The sequence below is a fragment of the Kwoniella shivajii genome, chromosome 8 (assembly GCF_035658355.1).
Source record: "Kwoniella shivajii chromosome 8, complete sequence".
Taxonomy (NCBI): domain Eukaryota; kingdom Fungi; phylum Basidiomycota; class Tremellomycetes; order Tremellales; family Cryptococcaceae; genus Kwoniella; species Kwoniella shivajii.
This window is the reverse complement of record NC_085915.1, coordinates 352,004-379,509: the sequence shown is the minus strand read 5'-3', so window position 1 is coordinate 379,509 and position 27,506 is coordinate 352,004. Positions and strand designations below refer to the sequence as shown.

General features: G+C 46.5%; 12 protein-coding genes across 12 annotated transcripts; 7 read left to right on the top strand and 5 right to left on the bottom strand.

The window, feature by feature from the left end:
• Positions 1 to 322: 322 nt before the first annotated feature.
• Positions 323 to 1,754, bottom strand: IL334_005910 (uncharacterized protein; the record flags this gene model as incomplete). Its single annotated transcript, XM_062937616.1, has 7 exons — positions 323 to 884; positions 938 to 1,092; positions 1,143 to 1,191; positions 1,251 to 1,280; positions 1,335 to 1,349; positions 1,407 to 1,623; positions 1,697 to 1,754. The coding sequence occupies 7 exons, from the start codon at positions 1,752 to 1,754 to the stop codon at positions 323 to 325; spliced, it is 1,086 nt and encodes a 361-aa protein (XP_062793667.1).
• A 502-nt stretch (positions 1,755 to 2,256) lies between these two features.
• IL334_005909 (hydroxyisourate hydrolase) lies at positions 2,257 to 2,806 on the top strand (the record flags this gene model as incomplete). The annotated part of the gene is made up of 4 exons (XM_062937615.1): positions 2,257 to 2,284; positions 2,345 to 2,465; positions 2,528 to 2,666; positions 2,717 to 2,806. The coding sequence occupies 4 exons, from the start codon at positions 2,257 to 2,259 to the stop codon at positions 2,804 to 2,806; spliced, it is 378 nt and encodes a 125-aa protein (XP_062793666.1).
• A 94-nt stretch (positions 2,807 to 2,900) lies between these two features.
• Positions 2,901 to 4,649, bottom strand: IL334_005908 (uncharacterized protein; the record flags this gene model as incomplete). The annotated part of the gene is made up of 9 exons (XM_062937614.1): positions 2,901 to 3,028; positions 3,088 to 3,128; positions 3,295 to 3,329; positions 3,375 to 3,401; positions 3,629 to 3,758; positions 3,804 to 3,933; positions 4,023 to 4,301; positions 4,352 to 4,436; positions 4,497 to 4,649. The coding sequence occupies 9 exons, from the start codon at positions 4,647 to 4,649 to the stop codon at positions 2,901 to 2,903; spliced, it is 1,008 nt and encodes a 335-aa protein (XP_062793665.1).
• A 604-nt stretch (positions 4,650 to 5,253) lies between these two features.
• IL334_005907 (uncharacterized protein) lies at positions 5,254 to 5,534 on the top strand (the record flags this gene model as incomplete). Its single annotated transcript, XM_062937613.1, has 2 exons — positions 5,254 to 5,371; positions 5,419 to 5,534. 2 exons carry the CDS (start codon positions 5,254 to 5,256, stop codon positions 5,532 to 5,534), a joined length of 234 nt encoding a protein of 77 aa, XP_062793664.1.
• Positions 5,535 to 5,682: 148 nt separating this feature from the next.
• IL334_005906 (uncharacterized protein) lies at positions 5,683 to 6,883 on the top strand (the record flags this gene model as incomplete). The annotated part of the gene is made up of 6 exons (XM_062937612.1): positions 5,683 to 5,718; positions 5,772 to 5,777; positions 5,820 to 5,933; positions 5,983 to 6,150; positions 6,203 to 6,796; positions 6,857 to 6,883. The coding sequence occupies 6 exons, from the start codon at positions 5,683 to 5,685 to the stop codon at positions 6,881 to 6,883; spliced, it is 945 nt and encodes a 314-aa protein (XP_062793663.1).
• Positions 6,884 to 6,977: 94 nt separating this feature from the next.
• On the top strand, positions 6,978 to 7,442 carry IL334_005905 (uncharacterized protein; the record flags this gene model as incomplete). The annotated part of the gene is made up of 4 exons (XM_062937611.1): positions 6,978 to 7,007; positions 7,084 to 7,112; positions 7,168 to 7,233; positions 7,349 to 7,442. 4 exons carry the CDS (start codon positions 6,978 to 6,980, stop codon positions 7,440 to 7,442), a joined length of 219 nt encoding a protein of 72 aa, XP_062793662.1.
• Positions 7,443 to 8,814: 1,372 nt separating this feature from the next.
• IL334_005904 (protein phosphatase PP2A regulatory subunit B) lies at positions 8,815 to 10,762 on the top strand (the record flags this gene model as incomplete). Its single annotated transcript, XM_062937610.1, has 11 exons — positions 8,815 to 8,896; positions 8,969 to 9,066; positions 9,131 to 9,163; positions 9,216 to 9,333; positions 9,390 to 9,683; positions 9,737 to 9,901; positions 9,962 to 10,223; positions 10,284 to 10,347; positions 10,508 to 10,546; positions 10,614 to 10,633; positions 10,738 to 10,762. The coding sequence occupies 11 exons, from the start codon at positions 8,815 to 8,817 to the stop codon at positions 10,760 to 10,762; spliced, it is 1,200 nt and encodes a 399-aa protein (XP_062793661.1).
• A 965-nt stretch (positions 10,763 to 11,727) lies between these two features.
• Positions 11,728 to 14,863, top strand: IL334_005903 (uncharacterized protein; the record flags this gene model as incomplete). The annotated part of the gene is made up of 10 exons (XM_062937609.1): positions 11,728 to 12,393; positions 12,453 to 12,738; positions 12,791 to 13,443; positions 13,506 to 13,775; positions 13,832 to 13,927; positions 13,984 to 14,124; positions 14,167 to 14,232; positions 14,349 to 14,607; positions 14,649 to 14,767; positions 14,819 to 14,863. The coding sequence occupies 10 exons, from the start codon at positions 11,728 to 11,730 to the stop codon at positions 14,861 to 14,863; spliced, it is 2,601 nt and encodes an 866-aa protein (XP_062793660.1).
• Positions 14,864 to 15,450: 587 nt separating this feature from the next.
• IL334_005902 (uncharacterized protein) lies at positions 15,451 to 16,440 on the bottom strand (the record flags this gene model as incomplete). Its single annotated transcript, XM_062937608.1, has 3 exons — positions 15,451 to 16,169; positions 16,227 to 16,314; positions 16,378 to 16,440. The coding sequence occupies 3 exons, from the start codon at positions 16,438 to 16,440 to the stop codon at positions 15,451 to 15,453; spliced, it is 870 nt and encodes a 289-aa protein (XP_062793659.1).
• A 450-nt stretch (positions 16,441 to 16,890) lies between these two features.
• On the bottom strand, positions 16,891 to 18,049 carry IL334_005901 (uncharacterized protein; the record flags this gene model as incomplete). Its single annotated transcript, XM_062937607.1, has 4 exons — positions 16,891 to 17,200; positions 17,257 to 17,677; positions 17,737 to 17,914; positions 17,984 to 18,049. 4 exons carry the CDS (start codon positions 18,047 to 18,049, stop codon positions 16,891 to 16,893), a joined length of 975 nt encoding a protein of 324 aa, XP_062793658.1.
• Positions 18,050 to 19,628: 1,579 nt separating this feature from the next.
• Positions 19,629 to 21,552, top strand: IL334_005900 (glyceraldehyde-3-phosphate dehydrogenase; the record flags this gene model as incomplete). Its single annotated transcript, XM_062937606.1, has 12 exons — positions 19,629 to 19,659; positions 19,870 to 19,894; positions 19,966 to 20,010; positions 20,078 to 20,102; positions 20,164 to 20,187; positions 20,275 to 20,510; positions 20,575 to 20,686; positions 20,749 to 20,827; positions 20,883 to 20,947; positions 21,016 to 21,197; positions 21,255 to 21,369; positions 21,472 to 21,552. 12 exons carry the CDS (start codon positions 19,629 to 19,631, stop codon positions 21,550 to 21,552), a joined length of 1,020 nt encoding a protein of 339 aa, XP_062793657.1.
• Positions 21,553 to 22,090: 538 nt separating this feature from the next.
• On the bottom strand, positions 22,091 to 22,539 carry IL334_005899 (uncharacterized protein; the record flags this gene model as incomplete). The annotated part of the gene is made up of 2 exons (XM_062937605.1): positions 22,091 to 22,323; positions 22,452 to 22,539. The coding sequence occupies 2 exons, from the start codon at positions 22,537 to 22,539 to the stop codon at positions 22,091 to 22,093; spliced, it is 321 nt and encodes a 106-aa protein (XP_062793656.1).
• Between the last annotated feature and the right edge of the window lie 4,967 nt (positions 22,540 to 27,506).

Sequence of the window (27,506 nt, the reverse complement as noted above, 5' to 3'; positions counted from 1 at the left end):
TAATGTCAGTCCAGGTGTTTGGTGTCCAACATAGATTATTGCGACCATCACTCACTGCCATTCATGCGATGAATCCGACCTCCGCATTCGCCATCTCATAACTATATAGCATACATCCATTTTGTACCCATTAAACAGCTGTCAGCATATGTACATGGTCAATGCTACTGTGAAAACCTGTCTTCCTTTTAAACAATCCGATTTGAGGTCTATATCCGGTACATCAACGGTTACACAATCATGTGGCGACTCTCAATCCATATGCAATATATGTCACACAAGAAATACAAGAAGGGCGGTCACCGCAGCTTTCTGAAATTCACTACACATTCTGATGCTCATCCTCGTCGGAAATGACCACCAGAGGATCGTCTCTGGTCCCTCTATCCCCTCTTCCCCGTGCTTGGCGGCGAGCTAAGGCTGATGACCGGATTGGACCCGAATGTGAAGGTGAGGACGATCCAAGAGGCTGTTGAGTAGGAACAGGAGACTGGACCCTATTGTCTCTTGCAGGACCTCTGTTTGGGTCGGCCATTTCCACATCTGCAGACTGAGCCGATTCTTCAGCACTTCTGTTCGCAGCTACTTGTTCCGTTAACACTCGTATACGTTCCTCTCTTAATCTTCTCATTTCCGCCAATCTTTCTTGAATACTCTCTGCCCTGGCTCGTTGATTTGCTTCCGTTTCTTCAGCAGTCATCGCATCCACCGGAGCTCCTAGTTCTGTTATCTGACGTGAAGCTCTACGAGCGTGCCCACTCCTTATGATTGGCATAGGCGCAGCTAAATCGATAAGATTATGCATGATATCGTCGAGTCCTCTCGGACGTTTCGGCTGACCAGGTTTCGAAGGTGGCATATTGGCTTGAATAACTTTCCAAGCTCTACACCGCTTTGATCAGCGGTAAGAAAAGGATATTAGTGAAAAGCGACTCACTGTGCCTTTTCTCTCCTCTCGATCATCATAGCACCTCTCTCGGCACCATCGGGAAGATTCGCCAGCTTCCTTTCGATTATCTGATCCACCATTATATTAGGTATGAAGGGCGTCGTCTCGGAAACTTTCATCCGGCATGAAGGACATGAGGGATGCTGTCGGCTTTATCAGCTTATGATAGCGCAAACGGTTCAATGGCGCCTACATCATTACTTTTGATCCATTTCCAGCTACAAGGCCCGCAAAAAGAGTGTCTGTGCGAGTCATCAACAAGACTTTCCCAGAATTCTCAACGGAGTGTGAGGTCACTCACCCACAAGGTACTATTGACTGAGTTGCACCACTACAAAAAAGAAGTTCAGCAAACAGTCCTAACAGGAGTGTAGCGTTTACTTACAGAACTTGTGAGCATCTAAGGTGCATTGGTTTAGCATGCTGAGCAAGGGGTATAGTATCCCAACAAGCTCACATTGCACATTCCAGCTCCTCATACCACTCTTCCGACTTCACAGGCACACGAATTTCCTCAAACGTTCGTATGATCCGAGGACTAGCTTGATTCAGCGATTTTTCCTTCTTCACGGAGGACTGTGATGAAGGACCTGCAGTGGGGGTCAAAGACGAAAGAGTTGCGATTGGAGATGAGATGGAAGGACCGGCTAGTCCGAACGGAGGACGTCGCGTGTCTGTGGAGCAAGATGATCAGTTGGGTGACCGAACACAAAACTCGGGAGATATGAAACCATGACAAAGGCGTACTGATGTTGCTTGAAGTGGTAGTGATCACTCCACCAAGTGGAAGGCTAGATTGTGACATGCTGACAAGGATGTCGTGCTAGTGAATGGTAAAATAGCTATTTTGCAGACAAGAAATTACAGTTGGGAAGGTAGCCCGAGCCCAGCTTGGTGTGTCGTCGTGATAATGGGTCGTAAACAGCGTCTTCTTGGGATAATGGAGGAGATATATCGAGCTCTCTCTCACGAGCGCGACCAGGTTCTATAGGCCAATTACACGAGTTCGGATAAGTATAGAGTATAGAGTAGAATATGCAAATTCCGTCAAAGTCCTTGTACAAGATGGAGGGGAAATAAGATTGATTATTCCGGACCGCGTGCAGTGACGTGCCAGTCTCACTTGGAATTGATTTCCGTAATTCAACCGTGATAGAAGTTCCAGCGGAAGCGTCGATCCTGTCCTCTGACATAACAAGATATCTTAACTGATGGAAAAAACGTATCTTGACTATCATCTTTTAACCCGCATTATCGTTTTCCAGACTCTCCGTTCAGTACTATCCACGTACCGTCTCAGCGCAAAGATGTCGCGGTCGCCCATCACTTGCCATGGTCAGTGAGACTCGACTTACGCGACCAAGGGTTCTGGTATTGACGGCCTTCTGAAATTAGTTTTAGATGCTTCTGTTGGCAAACCCGCTGCAGGTGTTGGAGTTGCCTTGGATCTCATCAGCCTATCGGAGCAAGCGCAAGACGGAACTTCCCACAGTCTTCCCAGAACCTTAGCTTCGGGGTGAGCGTATCTGAACTTCCTCTATGGGTCGCGGTGCATCAATGATCTAACATGGATTGTAGCGCAACAAACACAGATGGACGTTGCTCCGATCTCCTCGGAGCTGAAACTCGGCTATCTGCTGGAGTATACAAAATGACATTCTACAGCGGCGAATACTTTGGATCAATTGGAGTAGAAACATTCTACCCTTTAGTGGAGGTACGTGAACATCGCTTGCCCGCACGATGCAAGCCTGATGCATAGCACAGATAACATTTCAATACTCCAACCCGGACCAGCATTATCATATTCCGCTGCTCATCAGTCCATTCTCCTATACTACTTATCGAGGTAGCTAGCCTTATTTTGCCGTTGATGGACAAATGCAGAACATATGTACTTGCTTAGTCGTGATTTTGTTTCATCGTTCCAAATGTGCGTTACCGAATTGAATCACAATGACGAGTCATCGAATTTAGCGGCGTCGAGGTGAGCCTTGATGAATGCCTCGATCTGGTTTATGTAATTTTCAGAAAGGCTGTGTTCTTGTCCGAAAGCTTCGGCTGCAGTCCGAGGATCGGCTATGAGTGCATTAACGATAATCAGCCACAAACTGACATCTGACAGTGATCATACTCGCATCCTATTTGGTACGTCAGGGGGATTGCCGCTGCGTCGTCGCTTGAATTGAGTCAGCAGTATTTCACAACGAAGTCGGATGATCTCTCACCTAAGATCAATGTCGATACTGAGTGTTCCTAGGACATTGGAATTGGATATCGCTTGATTCTGGCTGGGTGCGTTGGAACGCGTTGTGAGCAAGAAGTTCACCCGAAAATGCACTCACTTTGGCATAGCTTCTTTGACCCTCTGCATGTATGCCTACACCGATATCAGCACCAAACGTGCTAGATAGAGACTACTCACATCTCGTATATCTTGTTGTGCAAAACGCTAAGGTTTCTTGGACCAGATTCTGACTTTTCCATCCGATCCACCAGTAACAACGTCTCCGTTAGGAAGACTTGATACGCACCAGACAGTCTGACAAGGATGAAGCAACACTGCTTCATTTGTTCCGGCTGCATTTATCAGATAGAGGTATGGTGAAGTTGGACTTACCAGTCCATACACGCTGGCAAAGCGTTAGCGGATGAGCTTCAGAGATGGAATCTGCTTACCGCCGTATGATCTTCTCCACAAGAAACCAACTGAACTCCATTTTCTCCAAGGGTCACTTGATATACATAATCAGTATGACCAATTAGGCGCTCGACAACGGCTCCATCGAAATCCCATATTCGTACTAGACTATAGATAGAATGGTCAAACCAAGCAATCATAGGTACAACTCACTTGTCATTGCATGCCGATGCAAACTGTTGCATTCCAGGCAGGATCACTATGCTTCGAACTGGTTCGGGGGACCCCTTGAACCGGCTGAGCAATTGGCCTTTGTCATCCCATAGATTGATGGTGCGGTCGGCTGAAGGGTTAGAAGTACTCTTTTCGGCATAATAGCTCACCGGAACCTGGCAAAGGTCATTTAATATTGCTCATACGTAGCTCACTCACCAGTCAGATAACAACCGCAATGCTGACCTTCCTCTACAACAGCCACACCCCAGACTGCTGCATCGTGACCCTCAAGCGTAAAATCTGTCCCCCATTGGCTTTGCGACCTACTCCATACTCTCGCCGTTTGATCCCAGCTACCGCTTATGAGCTTTTTTCGTTTGACCGAATAACTCAATGTGCAAACGTTCAGAATGTGCCCAGTCAGGCAATCTTGAGTTTCTGAAGCGAGCGTCTTTAGCGAGTGAAGGAGTATAAGAGAGGAGTTACCACCAGATGCTAGCAAATCTATGCTAGATCAGCTTCCAACTGCTCTATCAGTAACTCACCATCACAATCGTTATCATCGGACGGGATAAATGCCAAGGAATTGACATACGCATGATGACCGTCGAGAAGCGCTTTCAGCTCGAACTTAGTGGTGGATTAGGAACGGTCAGGTTTGACTTTACGATACACGCCCAGCCTGCTCACATTAGCGGGACCAGTTCTTTCCCAAACTCCTACGCTGGAGTCTCTAGACGCCGAGGCGATGAAATTATCTGATATCGCCAACACCGACTTGACGTCACCGTTATGAGCAGGCTCAAACTCACAGCACAGCTCGTAGGTGTCGGTCTCCGTCATGACAGCATCTATGATTGAGAACAGAAATGGACCGAAGCAGGCCTTGTCAATTACATGTTGAATGGGATCTCTGTTTTGTTACTTCGTCTGGTCAGTCGGAGTTCACCGAGGATACCTCGGGGCTGGGTATTTACGTAACAGTTTTGGTAAAATAAAGATCGATCCGCTCTCGTCTACTTCAGAAGGGAGGGAGAGTTCAATTGCTTGAGATGCAGCGATGCTGAACAGAACTGAGAGGATACGTCGGGATGAATCCGGCAGTATCTCTGTGCAGACAGATTTCAAAATTAATTATTCTGTGGCGGGATTCAGTTTCAATTGACGTATCGGTCACACATGCTCCGACTCAAGCGCCAAGTGCGAATCTCTCGTTCTCCGCCATCGGAATCGCTAAGCTCCCAATCCAGTACTGGTGCCGTTCTTTGTAAGGTCAAGCACACCATTGTTTGCCCGGTAAGGCAAGCTAGGCTTCACTGTCGAATGAGGGCGGGGGGGGAGGTTTAGGGAAAGAGTACAAGTACAGCTCAATTCTGCAGAGATCCGTCGAGCCCCCGCATCATTTCTGTTTCATACAAGCGGTCACTGAAATAAATCGACGCACAGAATGGTTGGTGCGACTGGTATGACATTCCCACCTGACGAAATGAAATCTCACGATACCGAACAAAGCGAAAAAACGGGTAACAAAACGGACGTGATTACCAATGCAGCGGCAGCTACAGGTTAGTGACGACTGTAACGCAATGCGTAGATGCTGACCTTCACATAGACAAGGAGCTCAAGATGACATTGCTGCAGGGATGTAGACTTTATCCCAAAGCCATTTCATGGTCGATCCTTATCTCATCGTTGTGCGCAATGGAGGGCTACGATATCTTTTTGTAGGGAAACTTTTGCGCGTAATGTTGTCACCTAATATAGCCTTGATCTACGTTACGTTCAGACGCATGCGACCCTTTCAGTCAAAAGTATGGAGAGCTGCATTTTGATGGGAGTTACCAGGTGCCTGCGAGATGACAAAACGGTCTGAATCATGGAGCTTAATGTGGTCAAATCCTTGCTTTGTTGGGTAAGCCGATCGTTTTTGCTGAGGGGTGGACACGCGTGCTGACTTTGAGATAGTCAACGGTTTTGCGACCGAACGCTACGGCTATCGAAACGTTCTTTTAGCCCGTCTTCTCTGGCTTACCGGTGTTACGACGATTTTCTTCTGTGCTCCAAACATCCAAGTGCTGCTTGCCGGCGAAATCCTTGCCGGAATTCCATGGGGAGAATTTCAATCCAGTAGGTCTTTCAATTCCACATCGAAGGTCACCGCTCATACCTGATATAGTCGCCATCTCTTATGCCGCAGAAGTATGCACCGTGGCTCTCCGAAGGCTTCCTCACAACGTATGCCAATTTCTGTTGGGGTTGGGGACAACTAGTCGGAATCGGAGTGATCAAATCTCAAGTAGGTCGAACAGATCAATGGGCTTACCGAATCCCTTATGGACTTATGGTGAGCGAGTATTCCACCATCACATCCTCAGGATACTGACACTTACGCCCAGAATCAGTGGATTTTCTATCCCCCTTTGATTATAAGTATTAATTTCGCACCTGAATCACCTTGGTGGCTTGTCAGGAGAGGACGTATCGAGCAAGCCAAGAGATCGTTGACTCGATTGACGTCAGCCAAATCTGATCCGACCTTTGATGTGGATGAAACTGTGGAAATGATCCGACATACCACCAAACTGGAGAATGATATCACGTCTGGAGCTTCTTATCTCGACTGTCTCAAAGGTGTTGATTTGAGAAGGATAGAGATTGTCAGGATGCTTTGGGCGACTCAAAATCTCGCTGGCAACACTTTCTCAATTTATTCCACCTATTTTTTCGAACAAGCTGGACTCTCGGGAGAGATCCCTTACGATTTTGCGATGGGGCAATATGCTATCAATATGGTCGGTGTCTTCGGCACTTGGTTCCTCATGACTTACATTGGACACCGAAAACTGTTCACCTGGTCTCGTAGGCTTCGTGGTCACTCTCCTCGTGATCGGCTTTGTTGGCCTCGTTCCCGCATCACAGAAACATGGAGGCAATCTTGCCACAGGTGCTTTGATGCTAGTATGGGCTGTCATCTATCAATGCACTGTTGGGTAAGTGCTTAGAGTCGATGACCTACCCAAGTTGGCACCAGCTGACATAGAGTCTTCTAGAACCATCGCATTTGCCTTAGTCGCTGAGATGTCCATTTGACGTTTACAGATCAAGACGGTTGCGTTAGGTCGCGCGGCGTACAATGTTGTTGCAATCATCAGTAACATCCTCACTCCATACATGATCAATCCAACAGCTTGGAATTGGGGCGTGAGTGTCAATTTTTCGTCCCCTGTTGCGGAATAATCTGCGAATGGCTGATGCCTTGAATGGTAAATCGTTATAGAATTACGCCGGTCTCTTCTGGGCAGGCTCGTGAGTACTAAGCTAATTGATCCTTGATACAAAAGATGACGAATTTGCTATTCAGTTGTTTCCTCGTCTCATCTATGTTTACTTCCGAGTGCCAGAGCCTTCGGGCAGGACTTTCGCTGAGGTTAGTCTCGGTGTAGATGTCGCAGTTTGCTACCATGCACAAGCGTTGACTGACGACATGTCTCCCCACTGCTCGATATACTTTTCGAGCCAAAAGTCCCAGCGAGGAGGTTCAGGACTGCTCAAGTCAATGCGTTTGATCACGCTTTACATCACCAAGCTGGCGAGGACAAGCCGGAGGAACATATGGACCATGTCGAGCGAGCATAAATCAGGTTACAGCTTGCCACCACCTTAAAGCGTGTGATTATCTTGTCAGTCACAATATTATCTGTGGGACAAATGAATACGGTTTTAGCACGAGATCAGTACGCGTTCACCATGAGGGTCATCAGTTCGGTATGTATGCGGGTACCACTTTGATACAGATTCTTCCACATGTATCGATTGTCCTCAGCATGCAAGACAGCACAGAGATACTTTACTTTCCAGTGACCATTGTGGCTTGGAACACACGCTTGAGAACGATATGTTGAGAATTAAGAATGTCAGATGTCAACGCAGCTATTACCACTTTAAGATCTGACACGACACCTCGCCGAATATGGCTTCTTAGACCAGAAATGCCCATCATGCACTCCAGAAACGACACCAACCGCTTTTTACTCATTGTATGGTACGCCAGGAGTCTCCACCCAAAGAGAACGAAAGATCAGAAGGTAGTATTTGATGATTAGATTAGCATTCTTCCTTCAAGATCAATTTCACCATACCACATAGGTCTTGATGCAGGGGAAACCCGTAGACATCGCAATACACATTTAGTATCCATACTACGTGAAAATATTACCATATCGCATAATTTTCACCTCCACTCACTATGCCTTCGTAGAGAGCTTTCGGGATTGAGCAGACATACTACGAGCGGTCCTGCCAATTTCTTTCGTTTGGAAACATGGGCGGGTCAAGGTGTGTATTGACCATGACCATCAGGCATGTATCAGACATTGTGGATGTACGCCAGAACTCTGACACCATGATTCATTTGGTGGTATGTCGTGATGACATCACACCAATGACCCGGGGGATAAACAACGGTGTAATGAGCCTGATATCCTCTGCACAAAGGCAGGATTTCATGGGAAAAAACTTTCCAAAGACAGATTATGTAATCAACTCCTTATTTCCGCGTCTCCTTTTGCTGTTTATTATTACATGGTGCACACGCCACACGATCATAATCAGAAAAACCAGAGTAACCACTACTTGTATAATACACACTCACTGATACACTCAATATACCATATCCTCATATCATCTGTCATACAATATTACCAACTGTTGTCGCATTCACTTCCTTTTTAATGATAAACACCATCTGAGATAGATATAGTGCATCACTAAACCGCTCACTCGCAATCATCATCAAGGGTGAACTGAAAGAACTGTGATTCCGAGTCAAAGTCAATTCACTCCCCAACCCAAATTTCACGCCGCGTCTCTTAGGCTTGATATCGGATTCATACCACTCATCGACTCACTCCACCTCTTCCCGCTCTTCTTCTCGTCAATCAACAATCATCAGACAGCTCAATCAAACAACTCGTGTTCAGCTCTTCACCTCATTTGATCGAAGCACGTCATGGATGCGGACAATGCAACAACCCCATGGCGTTTCGCCCAATGCTTTGGTGACAAGGGCGATGTAGAAGACATAACAGAGGGCAAGTTTCTTTCATGTTCGACATCTCCTTTGTGTACGAGGCTAACCCTTTCACTGTCCATATCTTCCACAGCCGATATCATATCCACCGTCGAATTCGACCACACTGGTGATTACCTCGCCACAGGAGACAAGGGGGGACGTGTAGTATTGTTTGAGAGGAACGAACAGGTGTGTTGATCTGCAAAAACCCATTAGTCCTGAAGCAATTTCCACTGACGCTTAGTGTTGCTAGAAACGAGGCTGCGAATACAAGTTTTACACTGAAGTGAGTCAGACGAACACGCTGCCGACGACTTTTGAATAACCTGTCTCCTCAGTTTCAATCCCACGAACCCGAATTCGACTATTTGAAATCGTTAGAAATTGAGGAGAAGATCAACAGGATCAAGTGGTGCAAAAGACAGAACGCCGCTCACTTCCTTTTGAGTACCAACGGTCAGTCTCACAATCTCAATCAGTCTTCTTAGCTCTCCTGACCCATTTTGTTACAGACAAAACAATCAAATTATGGAAAGTGTTCGACAAGCAGATCAAGGTCGTCGCAGAGAACAATCACTCCGACGGCTATCCCTCTGGCGGGACTGGGCCATCACAAACACCCCTTCGCTTACCTAGAATGACAACGCACGACTCCATCACTGCAGCTGTACCTCGGAAAGTTTACGCCAACGCACATGCTTACCACATCAATTCCATATCAGTCAATTCAGATGGGGAGACCTACGTATCTGCGGATGACTTGAGAATCAATCTGTGGAACCTAAATATTAGTGATCAAAGTTTCAGTGCGTACATCCCAAATTATGTCCGTTAGTGTGCTGAGCTGAATTTGCAACAGACATCGTTGATATCAAGCCTGTTAACATGGAGGAGCTGACTGAGGTCATCACTGCTGCCGAATTCCACCCTGTACATTGTAACCTTTTCATGTACTCTAGCTCAAAAGGTACTATCAAGTTGGCGGACATGAGGGATTCAGCCCTATGCGATCAACACTCGAAACGTAAGTGACTGACCCCTCACTCCGTTCGGTTTACGTCCACTCTAACGTCGATGTCTCCAGTCTTCGAAGAAGAAGAGGATCCTACACAGAAATCATTCTTTTCCGAAATCATCTCATCCATATCAGATGTGAAATTTTCCAAGGATGGACGCTATATTCTGTCGCGAGATTACTTGACACTGAAGATCTGGGACATCAATATGGAGAACAAACCCGTCAAAACAATCAACATACATGACCACCTCAGACAAAAGCTTTGTGATCTCTACGAGAATGACTGCATTTTTGACAAATTTGAGTGTACTTTCAGTGGTGACGGAAGGTACGTGGTAACCCGTGGATGTTTGATACCGAAGTGGTACTGTGCTAACACGAAATGCAGTCAAGTGCTTACAGGGTCATATCACAACTATTTCCGCATTTACGACGTTAATGGAGAAAACGATGTCGTCTTACAAGCAGATAAGTCCGCTTTCAAGGCGAAGAAGATTGGGGGCGCACGGGGCAAAGCACCGGGCAAGAAAGAAGGAATGCAGACTGAAGGTATCGACTTTGCCAAGAAAATAGTGAGTGACTTTATTGGTGATCGACGCTGACCAACAACAGTTACATGCGAGTTGGCATCCTCGAGAAAACACCATTGCGGTAAGTACTATCTCTTCGTACCGTAACCTAAGTGTCTCTTTCACTGATCACCTTAATGCTATTCTAGATTGCTGCCACAAACAATCTGTAAGTCTTTCGCGATTCATCGAAAGGCGCACCCGGTGTTCCCTGGAAAAGGCTACCGAAGCGTAGACGAAGTTGGGCAGTATGCTGATCGCGCTATGGAACAGCTTCCTGTACTCTACATTGTCATGAACTGTTGGCCACGATCCCGTCATTGATACCCCGTAAAGCATCCCTTCATCAATCAACGCATTATACCCCTACTGGCCTTTGTCAGACTTGCTCATTTATAAATATTTCTGCTAATTCCTCCCATATCAAACATGTTTCGATTGATTCATTTTTTTTATATTTTCTCATAAAGTCCCATGTTATACAGGAGGCTAAACTTCTTTTGCATACTGCGCATCCGGTCAAAGTACCACATGCTTTTTTCCCCCTTCTTCTTGTTCGCTCTGGTAGAATTATCCTTCTACCTTTGATTAGATGAGTGGATCATTCGTTTGTCCCTAAATGTCGATCGCGATGATCGTCCCCCATAGATAGTGATAGGTAAAAGAAAAAAGAGAGGCTATGTTTGATCCCTGGCGGATAGGGATCAAAAAGAAGACGACATGAAATCCGTAATCAAGATGATTGGTCGCACCATCTGACCACTTGCCTTGCACGTATCTGTTGCATTCCCGATGAGATCAGGTCACACAGCGTTGATTACGACACCCCCATGCCCCATGTCTATAGCATGCGAAGCTGCTCACTGGTATCTGTTGCATGTTTGTGCAACTGCCACATTCATGCAGATGACATGCATTGAGGGGGAAAAAGGATAAAATACGAAAAGGATGTAAACAAACAACAACAAATGACACGCGCCTCACTTTTAGATACTTTTGTTGGCATTTCTGAAATTTCATCTTGTTCCTCTCTCTCTTTCTTATCTTCTGCTGCTTGTCGTCTGGTCTTATCAATCTTCTCCCCCTTGGTTCGCAGCAGACGCATTGGTCGCATAGACTGCGGTGTGTAGACTGAAACCCCGACAAAGCCGATACTTGCCAAGCATAACTTCGACTTGTTTTCACACCCTTGATATCCGTTCAACCCAAACCAATTTCGCTCGTTTGCCTTCTCTATATTCTTGCCTTTCGCCTTCAGGCAGCATGTCAACCACATCACCCGCTGGGCCTTCCAATTTTCACAGAGATCAACCCCGCAAACCACTCCGGCCTCTACAGCAAAGTCTATCTTCGTCGTCGAGCAAGGCGGATGTCGATAATTTATGGAATCAAGATGATGAGTCGTTCGAAGTCCAGGTACCTGATTTCCACTTCGATTGGGGCGTAGAGAAAGGGATACCGGAGGCAAAGACCGAATCCGCTCAACATGTTCCATTTGCCAAGTTCTCGTCTCTTTCCATCAAGTCCAATCCAAGCCGCCTAAGCTCTATATCGCCGCCTGGACCGTCCATTGCCCCGATCTCAACTAGCGCAAGATCTACTCCGCCCCCTCGCCTGACTCACTCTGCCCGATCATCGCTCTCCTCAGCGCATGTGTCTTCTCTGACTGATGCTTCAACCGCATCGGCGTCCTCGCTAGCGCCCACGCCTCCAGGAAGTGGACTCTCGGTTGAGGTCCCATCGGCATTTTCTCACAATTTGGAAGCAGATGGCAGCGGCAATGGCAGTGGAAGTGGTAGTGGTAGTGGTGGTTCAGGAAGAATATATGGCGGAGGACGAAAGTTTCAGCGTGTAGTGTCTGCGCCCATCACTCGCCAACGGCCAAACGATGACGAGTATGGATTGTCAACTATCGGAGAATCATTTACAGTGAGTCTACGTTTGGTGATTCCGTCGAAGACCAACGGACTGAAGCAATACCCTTGTAGTTGTCGTCGAGCAACACTTCGCACACTGCAACAATGCGGCCTGGTCTTGTCCATACCTCATCGACGTCCTCAATTCCACTCGACTCATCTACTTCAACTGTCACAAGGTCGTCCAACTATATGACGCCAGGCGTCACCGATCGTACACTGACGTCGACTGCTCGTTCCACAGGTAGAAGACTTGGAGGCTTATCAAAATTTGGTGGTCCTGCAAGACGAGTCATTCCTGCGACGGAAGTAGAAGAGATGCAAGAAGGTTTGAACAGATCTAGCCCTGTCCTGATAGGTCAGTTTTTTTCCTATGAAGATCAGTGAAGTTCGCTAATGTATCCTCGCAGATTCGCCCCCTAAAGATGGACATGCATCTCTGATCAACCGCGACACCGAGTTTCCCGAATCAGTTCGGCCATCCGAAGACCTAGGTCACGCATATGCCGAGGGGTCATCGCGCAATCCACGACGCAGCCCCAAACAGAAAGACTCCAACTTTCCCTCTATGATATCTGAAGCAGGCATGCTCGATTTTCGGCCATCTCAGGAGTCCTCCCAAACACGCTACGAGCGCGAGGCTCGATCTGCATATCAGAAGGATGAGCAAAGAGCGCAGTCTCCAAGTCTATCGACGTTATCCAATCGTATAGACGACGTGGACCGACCGTATCGACCCTTCAGCTCACATTGGGAGCAGGGCAACCGTCCGAGTCCAAATACTGTTGGCCATCTCCAACATAATGACCATCACCGAGCCAATCGAGAAGTCGCAGCACTATCCTCCCAACCCATGCGAGTGTCACCTCCCCCTGTTCCCAGTCGATACAGTCCTCCCCCTCCGGCCCTGCGAGCTGTTCGACCTGCTCCATCAGTCATCCCAGTGGAAGACGCGCAAACAGCTCCAGCGATGATGGGACAACAAGGCAGAACGGAGGGGTATGGCCCTCCTGCGGCTTCCATACCTGCACAACCAGCTGCTACCACTAGAACATCATTTTTGGTAAGTATTTTTGCTAGGCTCACCTCATCATGCTAACAACGTAAGTGACCAACGATGTTTAGGTGAATTCCGTCCCATATGAGCGGCTCCAACGTCTCGGAAAAGGTGGATCATCTACTGTGTACTCTGTGTTGTATTCAGCACCACCCAAAAAGAGGATTATCTATGCTCTGAAGGTTGTACAGTTGGATCGAGCCGATGCCGAGACTTATCAGAGTTATACCAACGAAATCGAGCTACTCAAGAGACTTCGTGGTCACGACCGTGTAATCCAACTGATGGATCACCAGATTACTTTTGGTCAAGGAAACCGTCCACACCGTTTACTGATGGTGCGTGCCCTACATGTCGGAATCTCAAACGTCCTGCTAACCCTCATACTATACAGGTCATGGAATGCGGGGAGATTGATTTTGCAGCTTTACTTGATGAACAGAGGGGAAAGGCAATCAACATGAACTTCGTTGGACTGTACTGGGAACAAGTGAGTGTGGAATGTGGAAGCTCCGCTAACCCATGAAGATGCTGGAGGCGGTACAGGCAGTGCACAAGGAAAATGTCGTACATACGGATCTGAAACCTGCGAATTTCGTGTTGGTTAAAGGACGGTTAAAGATCATAGACTTCGGTATTGCTAAGGCTGTTGCGAATGATACTGTCAATATACAGCGTGATCAACAAGTAAGTCGAGCCAAAGACGAGCGGAGTTGACACTCTCATCAGATTGGAACCGTCAATTACATGAGTCCGGAAGCCATCCAGCGCATGAATAACCAAAAAGTTTTGAAGGTGAGTTTTGCAGTCCAGCCAGCACGAGCTCATGATGTTAGCTATCGTATCCTAGCGATGTGTGGTCATTGGGCTGCATACTGTATCAAATGATCTACGGTAGTCCTCCTTTCCAGTATATTGGTGGTGGTCCTCTTGCCAAAATGCAAGTTATCGCCGATCCAGGTCACTTTATCGAGTACGCAGAGATGGCTGTTCCCAAAGCAGCCGTCGGTGTGAGTCTTGATGGTCATCCAATTGATGCCGCTTCACTCGCTGTGGCTGTTAGCCCATCCGCAATCGATAGTATGAAACGCTGCCTTGCGTATCGGAAAGAACACCGTTTGACGATTGCCGAGCTATTGCATCATGAGTTCCTGAAGCCGAAAATCAGAGGTGAGTTGTACTGCTAGATGAAGGCGACTGACAAATTGCAGCTCCCGCTCTGCCACCAGGATCCACCCCTATAACTCAATCCCAGATGGAACGGTTGGTCAACTTCATTCTGCGAGAAAATGACTTACCTGAACTTGCGGAGGGAAATCACACAGCCGAGGTCAGTATGACGTGATACTCGAGAAAGGTCACGTACTGACGATTTGCTTAGGACCTATTTTCTCAACTGGAAGCTCAAAACTCACTATCTAACTAATCTATTCTCAGATCACGCTCTGCACTTTTTACATAATAGTATCAACCTTTGTATTCTCCGATATTGATGTATGTTATTTAATAATCGCTGTGTCAAATGTATATCTTGCCTGAGTGGTTCGACCCTCCTCGAATTTTCGTCGTACCGCAACCTCGTGATTTGCATGAAAAGCCTGGACCATATTGCCATCCATGTTCGAGGTGGACCGTAGGCTGAGGGCTCTTCGTAACGATATCCGACACCGATTTCAGCTAGTAACGTGCTTGTACCTATGTGCCTTCACGAATTTACTGTAGTATTCGGTACATTGATACATTAAATTACGATATGTTGTACAGAATGGAAAGAAGGTGACAATCGGATGTGTAGGGGTATTTAGTCAATCTGATATATGTAGACAGAAGCAGAACCCATACTCCGACCGACATCCCACGGACATACGTGACATATTGTCATTTCTGCACGAGACACTACTTGCGTTCATTGTTCTAAGTCTCCTCCCTATGTCGCTATCTCCTCGCGCAATGCCGCAAGTCCATTTTCACTAGTCCGTCCTTCGCCGCGATGGATGGGTAAACCAATTGCGACTAGTATTTTCGATGACTTTCGTCAGACACGTAGTCGTACATTGAAATATCATCTCCTTCCGCAGAGAGCGTTCGATGATAAGTTGCTCTATGCGGAGCGTAGCCATTGAAAGATTGATCCACTCGAGAGATTGTTGGTGAAGATCTGATATTCGCACTGTCAATGCTATAGTCGTCGCGCATAATCTCTATCGAGCCATCGCCTCGTATTTCAACGCCGGAATAAAGACCCGTCGGATGACCGTGAGAGTCTTCTGAAGGTGACCTGTAACTCCATTGTTGGGAACTTTTGGGTACGGGAGCATACAAGGGAACGGCAGGAACGGCTGGAGCTAGCGGTAGAGGTCTCTCGCTTGGAGTGGGCTCAATGAATGATTGTCGAGAAGAAGCAGGAGGTGGGGGCAGAAGGTGACCATCCGCTGAAAGGATAGGAAAGTGAAAATTTTCTGGGTTGGGAGAGTAAGGCGACCCGGGCGAAGGGGGACCAGAGTACATTGATTCGTTCTGGTGAAATGAAGATGAAGAAGAAGACATGGGCGACACGGGAATTCGTGATGTTTGTCTCGATATTGATGCGAAAGATCCAGCATGTCGCATCAAAGGAGTACCCATACTTGAGGTTCTCGGTTCCACTGCAAGTTGAGAAGCTCTGTCCCTTGCTCGAGCCTTGTACAGACGGCGCAAGTAGATTCCGCCCAAGATCATCAAGACAAGACCGCCTAGAACATGAAATAAGCGACGTCGAAGCTGGTAGGCTATAAAACTAGAAAGCTTACACAAAGACATAGCAATCGCTAGGAATAGCCTGTCATCCGCGCTCAAAGCTTCACAGACATTACCGTCTGAGTCGTACAATTTACCTTCCTACAATCGTCTCTTCGTTATCAGTCGCCTAGACTCCTTCATCAAGTGAGCTTGATAACTCACCTTGTCAGTAAGATGATAGGCGCATGCCCTTTTTGTGAGTCCTGGGAGGTATTGAGGCGGCATGATATGACCACTGATATCCGTGTATAGGTGTACAAAATAGATGGTACAATAGGAAATGATACAAGAAACTGTTTTGAGAGGAAACATCAACATCTCGAAACCATCAACATTATATGTACCAATGCTACTTCTACCCGCCATCTTCATTCAACATTACTTCTATGTAGGCACACAGATCCGATATAGCAGTGTGGATGGTCAGATTTAGGAAAACCGGTCTCCCACTTTTCGGGATATTTCAACCTTATCCGCCACCATCGGTCTTTGAAACCGACCTCCACTTCTTGATGTGTGAGAGTATTATGGAACTGGATACATCATGCATGACATTATACTACTAGTGCAATAAGCAACATCTATTTTAAAAAATTCTATAAGCTACAAACGAAATCTTTGGAACTCAGAATGACATCAATCGGTCCATCTCTCCTGACGACATTGAACAACCATTTAGTGGGATACAGTAAATCTAAGCTGACCGTCTTCGAGGTGCTCAACTTTAACTTGATCCATGGTGTCGACAATGAAGTGCGCACCAATGTTTTCAATCTTATCACGTGTATGGGAAGTGCAAACAGCAATGACTGTAGCACCAGAGGCTACTCCAGCTTTGATACCTGAAGGTGAATCCTCAAATACAACAGCTCGGGTTGGGGCGATTCCAAGATCAGATGCAGCGAGCAAGAAAGGGTCAGGGAAAGGCTTTCCTCGAAGTAGTCGAGAGTCGTCAGCCGTGACACATACTTTGGGGATGGTGATCCTGTTCCGTTTCGTTAGCCAATGGTCAATGTCAATTTTGGAAGCTCAAACACTCACCCAGTTCGGTTGAGGCATCCGTGGCAATATGTTTTTGCTCCAGAGGTGGCGACGGCATACTTGTGCTCTGGCAATGAGTTGATCATCTTCCTCACACCAGGAAGGATACGGACGCTCATATCAATGATGTCTTCGGCTTCTTCTTCATCAAATGGAGATTCGTCCTCGACGGCCACCTCGCTGATTGTCGTCTTGCTTAGCTTGTAACTGGTGAAGTTGAGTGTCTCAGCAATATTGGATTGTATTGAAGTGCGACGGAGAGCGTCAGGAGTGTTGCTTGCAGGGGTTGCAGGAGTTAGAGGTGCCAAAGAAGATCGTCTAGTCGATAAATTGGTCATGGATGGAGATCGATTTGATGCGAAGGAAGATTTCCGAGAGTGGGGGGGAGTATCGGCGAAAGCGAGGATGGTTTTTTCAAACTCTGGAACACCATACATACGATTAGCATGTGAGACTCAATTTGAGCAAGTATCAACTCACTCTCGACCTCCTTTTCTACGTGCTCCTTGCGCAAGCCAGGGACAAGCTCCATGAGATTGTCACTTGCCCGTCGACCATGTGTGGCACGAATGACCTCCTCTGGCTCCAAGCTGAGTTCTTCTGCTTTAGCAGTCCAGGCTGCCTCGACAGCTGCAATGGAATCGGTAAGTGTACCGTCCTGCAATGGAGAAACAGCGATCAGCATTATTCTTGACGATGTGAAAACAACATGCCATGCAGGACATACCATGTCGAACAGCACGCCGTCAGCTGTGAAAACGGAAACGTTTGTATATTGAGTCTCGCTAGACATGATGATGGCTACAATGTATTGTAATGATGGGAGACCGTTAAAGACGTCGTTAATATAGTATTAAGTTTTATTGTTCAGCAGCTTTTGATGTTGAGAGATTATTTTTCAAAAAAGGAAGAAAAAAAAACGAGACACCATCGACATTATATATACATATTTCTCATTCCCACGGGCTGAATGATACTAACCACCCCCGACATCGACGCATGCAGGGACAATAATAGGAGAACGTAAGCACCCTCATAAATGGGATACACGGAGCTCAAAGGGGAGCGATGTGAGGGGTTTCTCCAGGATCACCGATCAAGCGAGAGATGGAAGCAGACATGGGTAGGTTCTTATCTCTTCAAATGAAGAGGTGTTCAGGCCAGGGTTTTAGACTCGGATTAAATCTGAATTTTTTGGATGTGTCGGACTAAAAACGTTGTCTGAGTGAAATTTTTATTGTTGATTACGGATGGATTACGAATAATCAGGGTTCAGTCTAATTCCACCGCGTCATTCTTTACAACATGTTTTTATCGGTCTTCTTCCCCTCATCCCCCTTGTAGACTAAAATTCCAAGCCTACAGGTGCTTCTAACTACTCTATCGATTCCCGCACATTATAATCCTCTCGATTATCTTTCAGGATAAGGGTCAACAAGATTAAAGAGCCACCTCGTCATCAAAGTTCAAATATCACGAGGAGGAACATCTCTTCATGGCGGCACTAAGGATGAAGCACATACTCTTAGGCGGCGATCGAAACAGAGGCACAGATCAAACGCGTTTGGCTAATGCGATATCAAGGTGATGTGCTACTTTTAAGTAAAGTGTGTGCAATTAGACGTTTTGGCAATGAGGCATTCGTTTCAATCCTGGAAAAACATGGGGGAAGGTCGAGCTATCAGTTGTGAACTGGATGAGCTTTTTCCCCGATATGCAGGGCAATCTGTGCGAGTAAGATGGGAAGACCTGTGTACCTTGCATACGATATCAAACCTTTACCAAAGTATTTATAAGGCACAATCTTCTCTTTGGTCAATTTCAACGCATCAAAACATCTCATGCAAGCCAATCACAAATTTCCCATGCTGATCCTACGAGTACTCGTGAAATATGAAGTCGGCGTTACAGTGAACTTCCTCTGTTTTAACTTGAAAGTGGCGAACTCGATGCCGGCGGGAATGGTATTTGGGATGCAAACATGCAAAGCAAAGAAAAAGGAATTTATCAGCTACTACAGTGAAGACTATCTGATCCCGCTGTTCAAAGGGGGAGGATCATACAAGGTATCTGGTAAAAAGCGCGACAATACGAGTAGTAAATCAATTCCCACGTCATTATAATCCCCACTTCACACACACTGTACGATTTGCGGCAAAAGAGCAGAGCGAAATAACGAACGTCAAAGGGGAACAAAAAGTGCTGAGTCGACGAATGTTCAGTCCCCACAACTTCCAATTCATCTCCCTCTCTCAACTGTTTTTCCTTTCTTTTCTCTTACTTGATCAAAACAATATACAATCGTTCATTGCCAATTTCAAAACCCCACTACATCAACCACTACAACCCAATCCCAATAAAATCAGTACATAATGTCAGTCCAAGTAGGAATTAACGGTTTCGGTACGTATGCCGTTCTTTTTCAATGAACACAACGATCCTTCGTCCTACTTCGCCATTCTCATGTCCAGATGTCGTCACTCCTGAGTTCCTTCACTCGCACGCAATGCACGGTCGGCTGTGACAAGACTACAGCCGATTCACCTTACCGCGATCATCCCCTCATATCGGAGTAACACGAATAGACCTTTGCTGACTAATCTGGTGGTGCAGGTCGAATCGGTCGAATCGTATTAAGGTATGTCAAATGATAAACTCGGGCGACAGTCACATACTGTTTCATCGCTAAAATTTGGCCATCTCGCTCAGAAACGCTATCGACCATGGAGACATCGAAGTCGTGGCTATCAATGAGTGAGTTTAACGCGGGTTCCATGTCGCTTTGATGACGCACGTTTGCTAATTTTCTGTGGTGATACAGCCCTTTCATTGATCTCGAGTACATGGTGGGTATTAAGTCACTGCTTGATTCCGGGACGAAATCTAGTCGCTGACGCAGATCATCAGGTTTACATGTTCAAATACGATTCTGTGAGTGTGTTCGCAAATTTCTGAACTCCTATTTCGTCCCTCATGGTAGATACTATTTATCTGTTGTTGACGCTCAGATGCTTCCAGACCCACGGTCGATTCAAGGGCGACGTTCACACCAAGGACGGCAAGCTTTACATCAACAACAAGGCCATCGCTGTCTTCGGCGAGAGAGACCCCACTGCCATCAAATGGGGTGAAGCCGGTGCCGACTACGTTGTTGAGTCAACTGGTGTCTTCACCACCATTGATAAGGCCAGTGCCCATCTTAAGGGTGGTGCCAAGAAGGTCATCATCTCAGCACCCTCTGCTGATGCCCCTATGTCAGTCTCAGAATATCTCAGACGTGGTTGCTAATCAGATCGAGTTGCTGACTTTTGTTGTCAGGTTCGTTTGCGGTGTAAACCTTGACCAATACAAATCCGAGTACAAGGTCATCTCCAATGCTTCTTGCACAACCAACTGTCTTGCTCCCCTTGCCAAGGTCATTCACGACAACGTGAGTGTCAATTGTCAGAAGAAAAGCATGATCGTCAAGGCTGAGGCTGACGAACCAAATAGTTCACCATCGTTGAGGCTCTCATGACCACCGTCCATGCTACTACTGCCACCCAAAAGACCGTCGATGGTCCTTCCAACAGTGAGTCGCGACAACATATCTACCCAGTATCGTACATCGCTGACATTCACTGAAGAGGACTGGCGAGGTGGTCGAGGCGCTGCCGCTAACATCATCCCTTCTTCCACCGGTGCCGCTAAGGTATGTAACTGGCTTGTGGCAAACCCCGTTACAGGAGTTCAATCTGATTCCGTATCTGTTTCTCACAGGCCGTCGGCAAGGTCATCCCCTCGCTCAACGGCAAACTCACTGGTATGGCTTTCCGAGTCCCCACCGCTGACGTGTCTGTCGTCGATCTCGTCGCCCGACTCGAGAAAGGTGCTTCCTATGACGAAATCAAAGCCGTACTCAAGAAGGCCTCTGAGAGCCCTGAGCTCAAGGGTATCTTAGGGTAAGCAAATGGATATGCCTCCCACATCTCCGATTGTACTGACACCGTTCTTATCAGTTACACTGAAGACGAGGTCGTCTCGACCGACTTCATTGGCGCTACCGAGTCCTCCATCTTCGATGCCAAAGCCGGTATCGCTTTGAACGCCAACTTTGTCAAGCTTGTTTCTTGGGTGAGTCAGACTTTTGGGCTTTCGGGCTTTCGGGCTTGATCTGTCAACGTACCCTGTGAATATAGAGGATGACTGAACTTGATCGTTGCTCAATTGATTTAGTATGACAACGAATACGGTTACTCCCGACGAGTCTGCGACCTTGTCGCTTACATCGCTGGCGTTGACGCCAAAGCCCAGTAAAGCGGCCAATCTGCACACAGTACTAAAAAGCCGGATAGATGTCAATAAGCGAATGAATGATAATATGGATGTCATGATCATCTTTGCATGTCGATTTTGGTCAGCTTGTCATACATTTTACTGCCTTCGATTCAGTGTTCGTCTTGGAACGGCGATAATCCAAAATTTGATATCAGTTTGCTTGCGTATGGTGTTGTGAGGCATTTTGTGGGAATTAGTTCTGGATCCTGTCCACAATGTCAATTTAGGTCAAAATTCCTTAGGTGATCTCAGTCACCTCCAATTCACACAAGTGTGGAGGTCGAAGTCAGAGCCTTGGTTGGGCCTTTCATCCTTTCCGGAATTCAGACGAAGAAAAGCTATGACATTTTCGCTTCTAACACGTTCGTAGGACCATCATTGACGTGTCAACAACTGACTATGCATGAATAGCATGACAACCAACTCTGAAATTCAAGCGTGAAACAGAGCTGTTTGACTCATGCAGCCGAGACTATCACAAGGTGATACGAAATATACGGATGAATTATACGATCAACTAGGTCGAGAAAACGTAGCCTCGAGGAATACCTTCTAAAACACCGGTGTACTCTTCGTCATTCTCGTCCAGGTCTCGCATCTTCTTATTGAGCTTCTTGAGCACAAATTTGATGGACAGCGCAGTGCACATGGTACCGACGCAGAAGACTGCAAGAGCGATACCTCCAGATCGGTAACGCGGGGAATCGCTTGATGGGAACATGTAAGGAGTGAAAAAGTGTGAGGCATTGCCTAGACCATTGATCAGCGAAAGCGCCGCTGAACGCTTGATGCGCGGTCGGGGAATTGTGGAAGCCACCCATGCAAAGCCCACTAGCAAGACTGTCAACAGGTACAGCATTCAGCAAAAGTAAACTTACAGTTGAAAGCGCAGTAAGTTCCCAAAGTCATCAAAAACATGGCGAAATACCGGCCTCCAATGTTGCTGAGCGGCAAGGTAATGGCCATAATGTTACCGATGACCGATAATAGCATTGGAATTGCAATATGGAAGGCGCGTTCATTGAATCTCGTTGACGAGTATGCGACCGCGATAGACGCGAAAAAGGCGAAGAAATATGGTGGCCCCGACATTAGGAGAGTTTGGTTAGTCCCAAAACCAAGCGAGGCAACGATGGAGGGGAAGAAGTATGAAAACGATTGAACGCAAGAAATGAACAGTTGTTGTAACACGAGAAGGACGATCTATATTGGGTCAACGAGAACGCTACTGGACAAGGCGAATGACTTACTTTCCAGTCCTTGATTATAAGCTTCAAACCAGCAACAACAGATGTGTTGTCTCCCTCGTCCGCCACTCCTTCCGCGTCTCCTGCAACACGCCACGCAGCCAATCGGCGGCTTTCGTCTGACAAAAACCGTGCGCTCGATGGGGCGGATGGCAAGATGAGATAAACCGCAAAACCAACCCCAATTGTGATAGCACCCTCGATGACGACTGGGCACGTCAACACGAGTTCAAGCTAGTCCGAACTTACAGAGCCATCGCCAACCAGCAAGACCATTTTTGCCATTCATTCCTGCGATGATAGCGGCGGCAAGGATAGAACCGAACCCATTAGACAGACTGTTTCCCGAATACATAATTGCGATACGAAGAGCCAACTCTTGTCGGGTATAGAAACTAGTCATGTCAGATTCGGCTCATCGAATGCTTCTTAGGACGTACCTCGACAAAATGAAGACCGCACCGGGGAAGAAGGGAGCTTCGCACACACCAACGAGGAAACGCAGACCAGACATCTGCGCATAGGTATGCGTGAACCCACAAGCAAGACTTACACCGCCCCAGAGGCACACAGCAACGGATAATACTCGACTTGCTGGGAAACGTGCCAAGACAAAACCGACGGGGATTTGACAAAAGACATAACTGGCCACGTTAGCTCACGCACAAGAACATTGGGACTCACCCTATAAAGAGCCAAAGGACCATATTATTATAGTCCAAACCGGTCAACTTGAGGTCTTTAGTCATTCCAGCGATTTTCGCATTGGCAATGTTGTTACGATCAAGGATGTTCAACTAGGATATATTCAGCTTTTGTTTGCTCGTGGAGAGATTAGAGCAACTCACAATGAAGAGAAGAACAAGAATGGGCAAGATGGTGAAGTCAATCCTTCTCACTAGTGTCTTGCACATTCGTCGAGTCTGCCAGAAGATCAGTGGGATTCACTTGTTGGAGATCATACGCACATCATCAGTAGAGTAGTTCTCAAACCGGTCAAAATCAAAAGCAGGAACTCCGTCTTCTTTGACGTTCTCGCACAGCTCGACATTGCCCTTTTTGTCTATATCGGTGGACATGGTGTTGCGATTGCGGTGTGTGAAATAGGATAGATGAGGCGATGATCCAAGGTCCCCATATAGTTACGGCCTCTTCATATATAGCTTGACACTCCCATATCCATCTTCTATTTGATTCGATGATTCACAGACATAGCAATGTTTTGAGCATAACCGTGACTATGAGATATCCATCCAGCGGCACAGCGCTAAGCTAATATCCACCTCTGCGGTGTCTCAGGGTAGTATCTACTAACCGCGGAGAAAAAAGCACGGATGGGATACAGTTTGGCTATCCACTCAAAGCCAATCCACCGGGCCCCACCGGCTCATCCCTTTTATGAGCTGAGTAGATCCATCGGGGCCCAAGGATAGCTGTCCATTCTGGCAGGGAAACCCGTCTTGCCCCGGTGGATCCGGCAAACTGGCTGGGGAACGCAGTCTGACACCTGACAGCAGTTGGGTAAAGCAAGTCTGCGTTTGTACATTTGAAAGCAAATGGCGGCTAAAGGTGGATATCAAGATACCATGATTTCCGCATGATTCGAAGGATGAATGCTCTACAACAGACAGACGCCTGGGACACATTGTATTAAGTGTATCTGCTCCCTACAAGGCGATGAAAGAGTGCTTGATATGCAGTGTCGAATATGAATTTACGATCTTATCTGGCAATCCTGTGTACAGCGAACGAACTGAAGCATCGAAATCGAGTTTCCCGGCTGAGGGTTAATCTGGAGACACCTTTCTGGGCTGCATCGGCGAGAGTCTCCGCACTTCTAAAGATACCTCATGTGAGTGATGTAGTGGGCTCTTGAAAAGGATGCATTGTCCCGCTCCCACACTGATGGCAGAACGCGTTGCGCATCCTGCCAAGACATCCGGTGTTTCTTAGATCACGACGGATTGCGCTTCAAGTGAAAAGGCAGACCATCGACCAATGTTTGCTCAACCAACTTCCAACTATTTACGACGTCTCGATTCTCGCCACCAGACGCATAATTGGATCATTTGACAGGCTTTCCTACGCTATGAACAATACCATTCAGACTTCACTCTGGGTGAGCGAACATGCAGAACGCACCGTCATCTGATTGGAGCCCAAAGCTTGTAGCTTTTTCGGTCGCAAGCACATTTACGTTGTCAGCCTATTCATCATCACAAGACTAAGCTTTTGTTGTGGTATGAGAATGACATACTAACAAAAAAAGCAGAAAGAGGTAGATGTAATGATGGTAAAAGAGGATCGGTGCAGACAGTAGTTTGACATGGCTAAAGTTCGAAGGAGACGAATAAATGGGATATACTCTCCACTAATGATATGTCACTCATTGATGTCACGCATGGGGGTATTTTTTGGCCAAAGGGAAGGACGCGTGTCTCTGGCTTGTCAGGATACTAAGGCAAGGGAGGTGTAGGCTGGATACTACTAAAACAAGAATAGGACTGTGACCTATGAGGGTAGTTGAGGCTGTGACTCAACTGTGTGACTTGTTGACTGTAGTGAGAGTTATTCAACGAGATCCATAGCTGGGGAAAAGTATAAAACATAACTTTGGAATTGGGCACTATTTATACCTTGCAAAATGGTCCTACCATCTTAACTCCGGTAGTCCTGTCCGGTAGTCCTGTCCGGTAGTCCAGTTGGAGTCAAGTCCGGTAGTCCAGTTGGAGTCAAGTCCGGTAGTCCCGTTGGAGTCAAGTCCGGTAGTCCAGTGGTAATATTATGTAATCTAACTTCTGTCTTTATTACATAATCTATTTATTACATAATCTAAACTTGATACTTATGATTCATGACATCTACCCCTTGTCAAAAGGTTTATATGGCAGCTATCCTATACAGGCTCTCATCTTCTCATTGGTGTATTATCATAAGTTGCTCTCAATTGACTTTATAGCTACACTTTTCTTATCATTGTGCGGCTACTAGTAGACATCATGGCTTCTTCTATCATTATCGTCCACTGTACTATGGGTCTAGTCACTCTCATAGTACGGTTGTAATAACAACACAAAGCGAAAGGGCACTTGTCAATATATATCCGACTACATCACACTCCGTCAGATCTGTGCAAGAACAATTCCATGCCACAATGCTGTGGTTCCAGACTGGAGGGAAGATCAAGCAATTACTCCTTTGTATAAAGGTGTGGTCAGGAGTCAAATTCCCAACATTCCAGTAGAATGGAGAAAATATTTACTTTACACAGCATGCACTTGGCGAGTGGCAATTTAAGCTATAAAGAGAGAAGTGTCTGTGGACCAGCTATGCAAAATACTACAACACATCAAGCTACATTGACATGTGCAAAGAGAGATCCAAGGCTAACCGAGGTTCGGGACTGGCCAAAGATGACACATTGACACAAAAAGGAATAAAAGGTGTGGCACTTCCTGCCAATTGCCGGAACAATTCAGCTATTGCCACTGTATCTACTCTCAGGCTCAGTTCCCTTGCGCGAGTACCTCCATTGACGAAGCCCTGCAACCTCATTCTTTGGCCGCCAGAGAGCCAAACCAAACCATTATTTTTCTGTATCTTGTGTTGGCTTGTGACCTTGTCTATTGAGCTAGTAGCAAACGACCAGCTGTAGAGATTAAAGGCCAAAAGGGATAGCCGTACTGATCTTGAAGTCATCGAACACACGCAGGATGTTGATATTGGTGATGTCAATGGTGCTGATTAGGATGCGAGGTAGCTGGAATGACGGGGGGGAGGGAGGGCAGGGGGATCTCGGAGTTGTCAGCGTGATAGAATGTCAGCATTTAGGAACAGATGGAAGAATTGTCACAATGATCACTCTCTGTTCCGGTCAGAATTCCCATATTGCTTGGCAGACAGCCGTAACGGGCTATAGGCCAGGAAGCGTAAAGAGCGATAAGGAATAGGGCAAAGAACTGTGGCATCCAGCTCTCGAAGGACTTCAGAAAGGGCCATCAACGCTGTGAGCCCTGGGGGAAACCGGTATCCAATAAGATATCGCTGAATAGGTAAGGCAGAAACAAAAATTGAGGATTTATAGGGAGAAGACTATAAATATATAATGTGTAGTTGTGTATATACAGAATTTATGATACTCAGTGAGAGTCAAAGTAGGACCGACAGTGTCCTTATTCTTGTAGCCCTTTCCCTGTTCTGACATTCGTTCTATATCTAGCTACTAACATCACTGGGGAGACAGGAGTGTATTTTGGGCCATGTTATGAGGATTCGGATATATTGCATGCCATCATGACAAGTTAGAGGGTTACTCCTAGCGAAGGTAAGAGAGTCTAGAAGGGACAACGGGTGTTGTAACTTTTGGAAAGACTAGCATCCAAATTAGATACTGAGAAGCGAGGTATCAATAATTGGGAACTTATATGGAGAAACCAATGGAATCAAAAGTCGTTTTATATATGACACCCACAATCTGCATCAAGGAGAAGCTGAACTTACAATATCATTCTTTCTATGACCTTCTCCTTATTCTAGTATTCTTTCTATCTATCTCAGTAATAGTATTGTTGATAGGGGTGTATCTTAGGGCACATAGTGATAATCCACTGCCGTCATGACATACACCACAGCCAGCAAATGATACACACTTGAGTTCCACCCTCAACTAGTCTCATAAGTCACAGT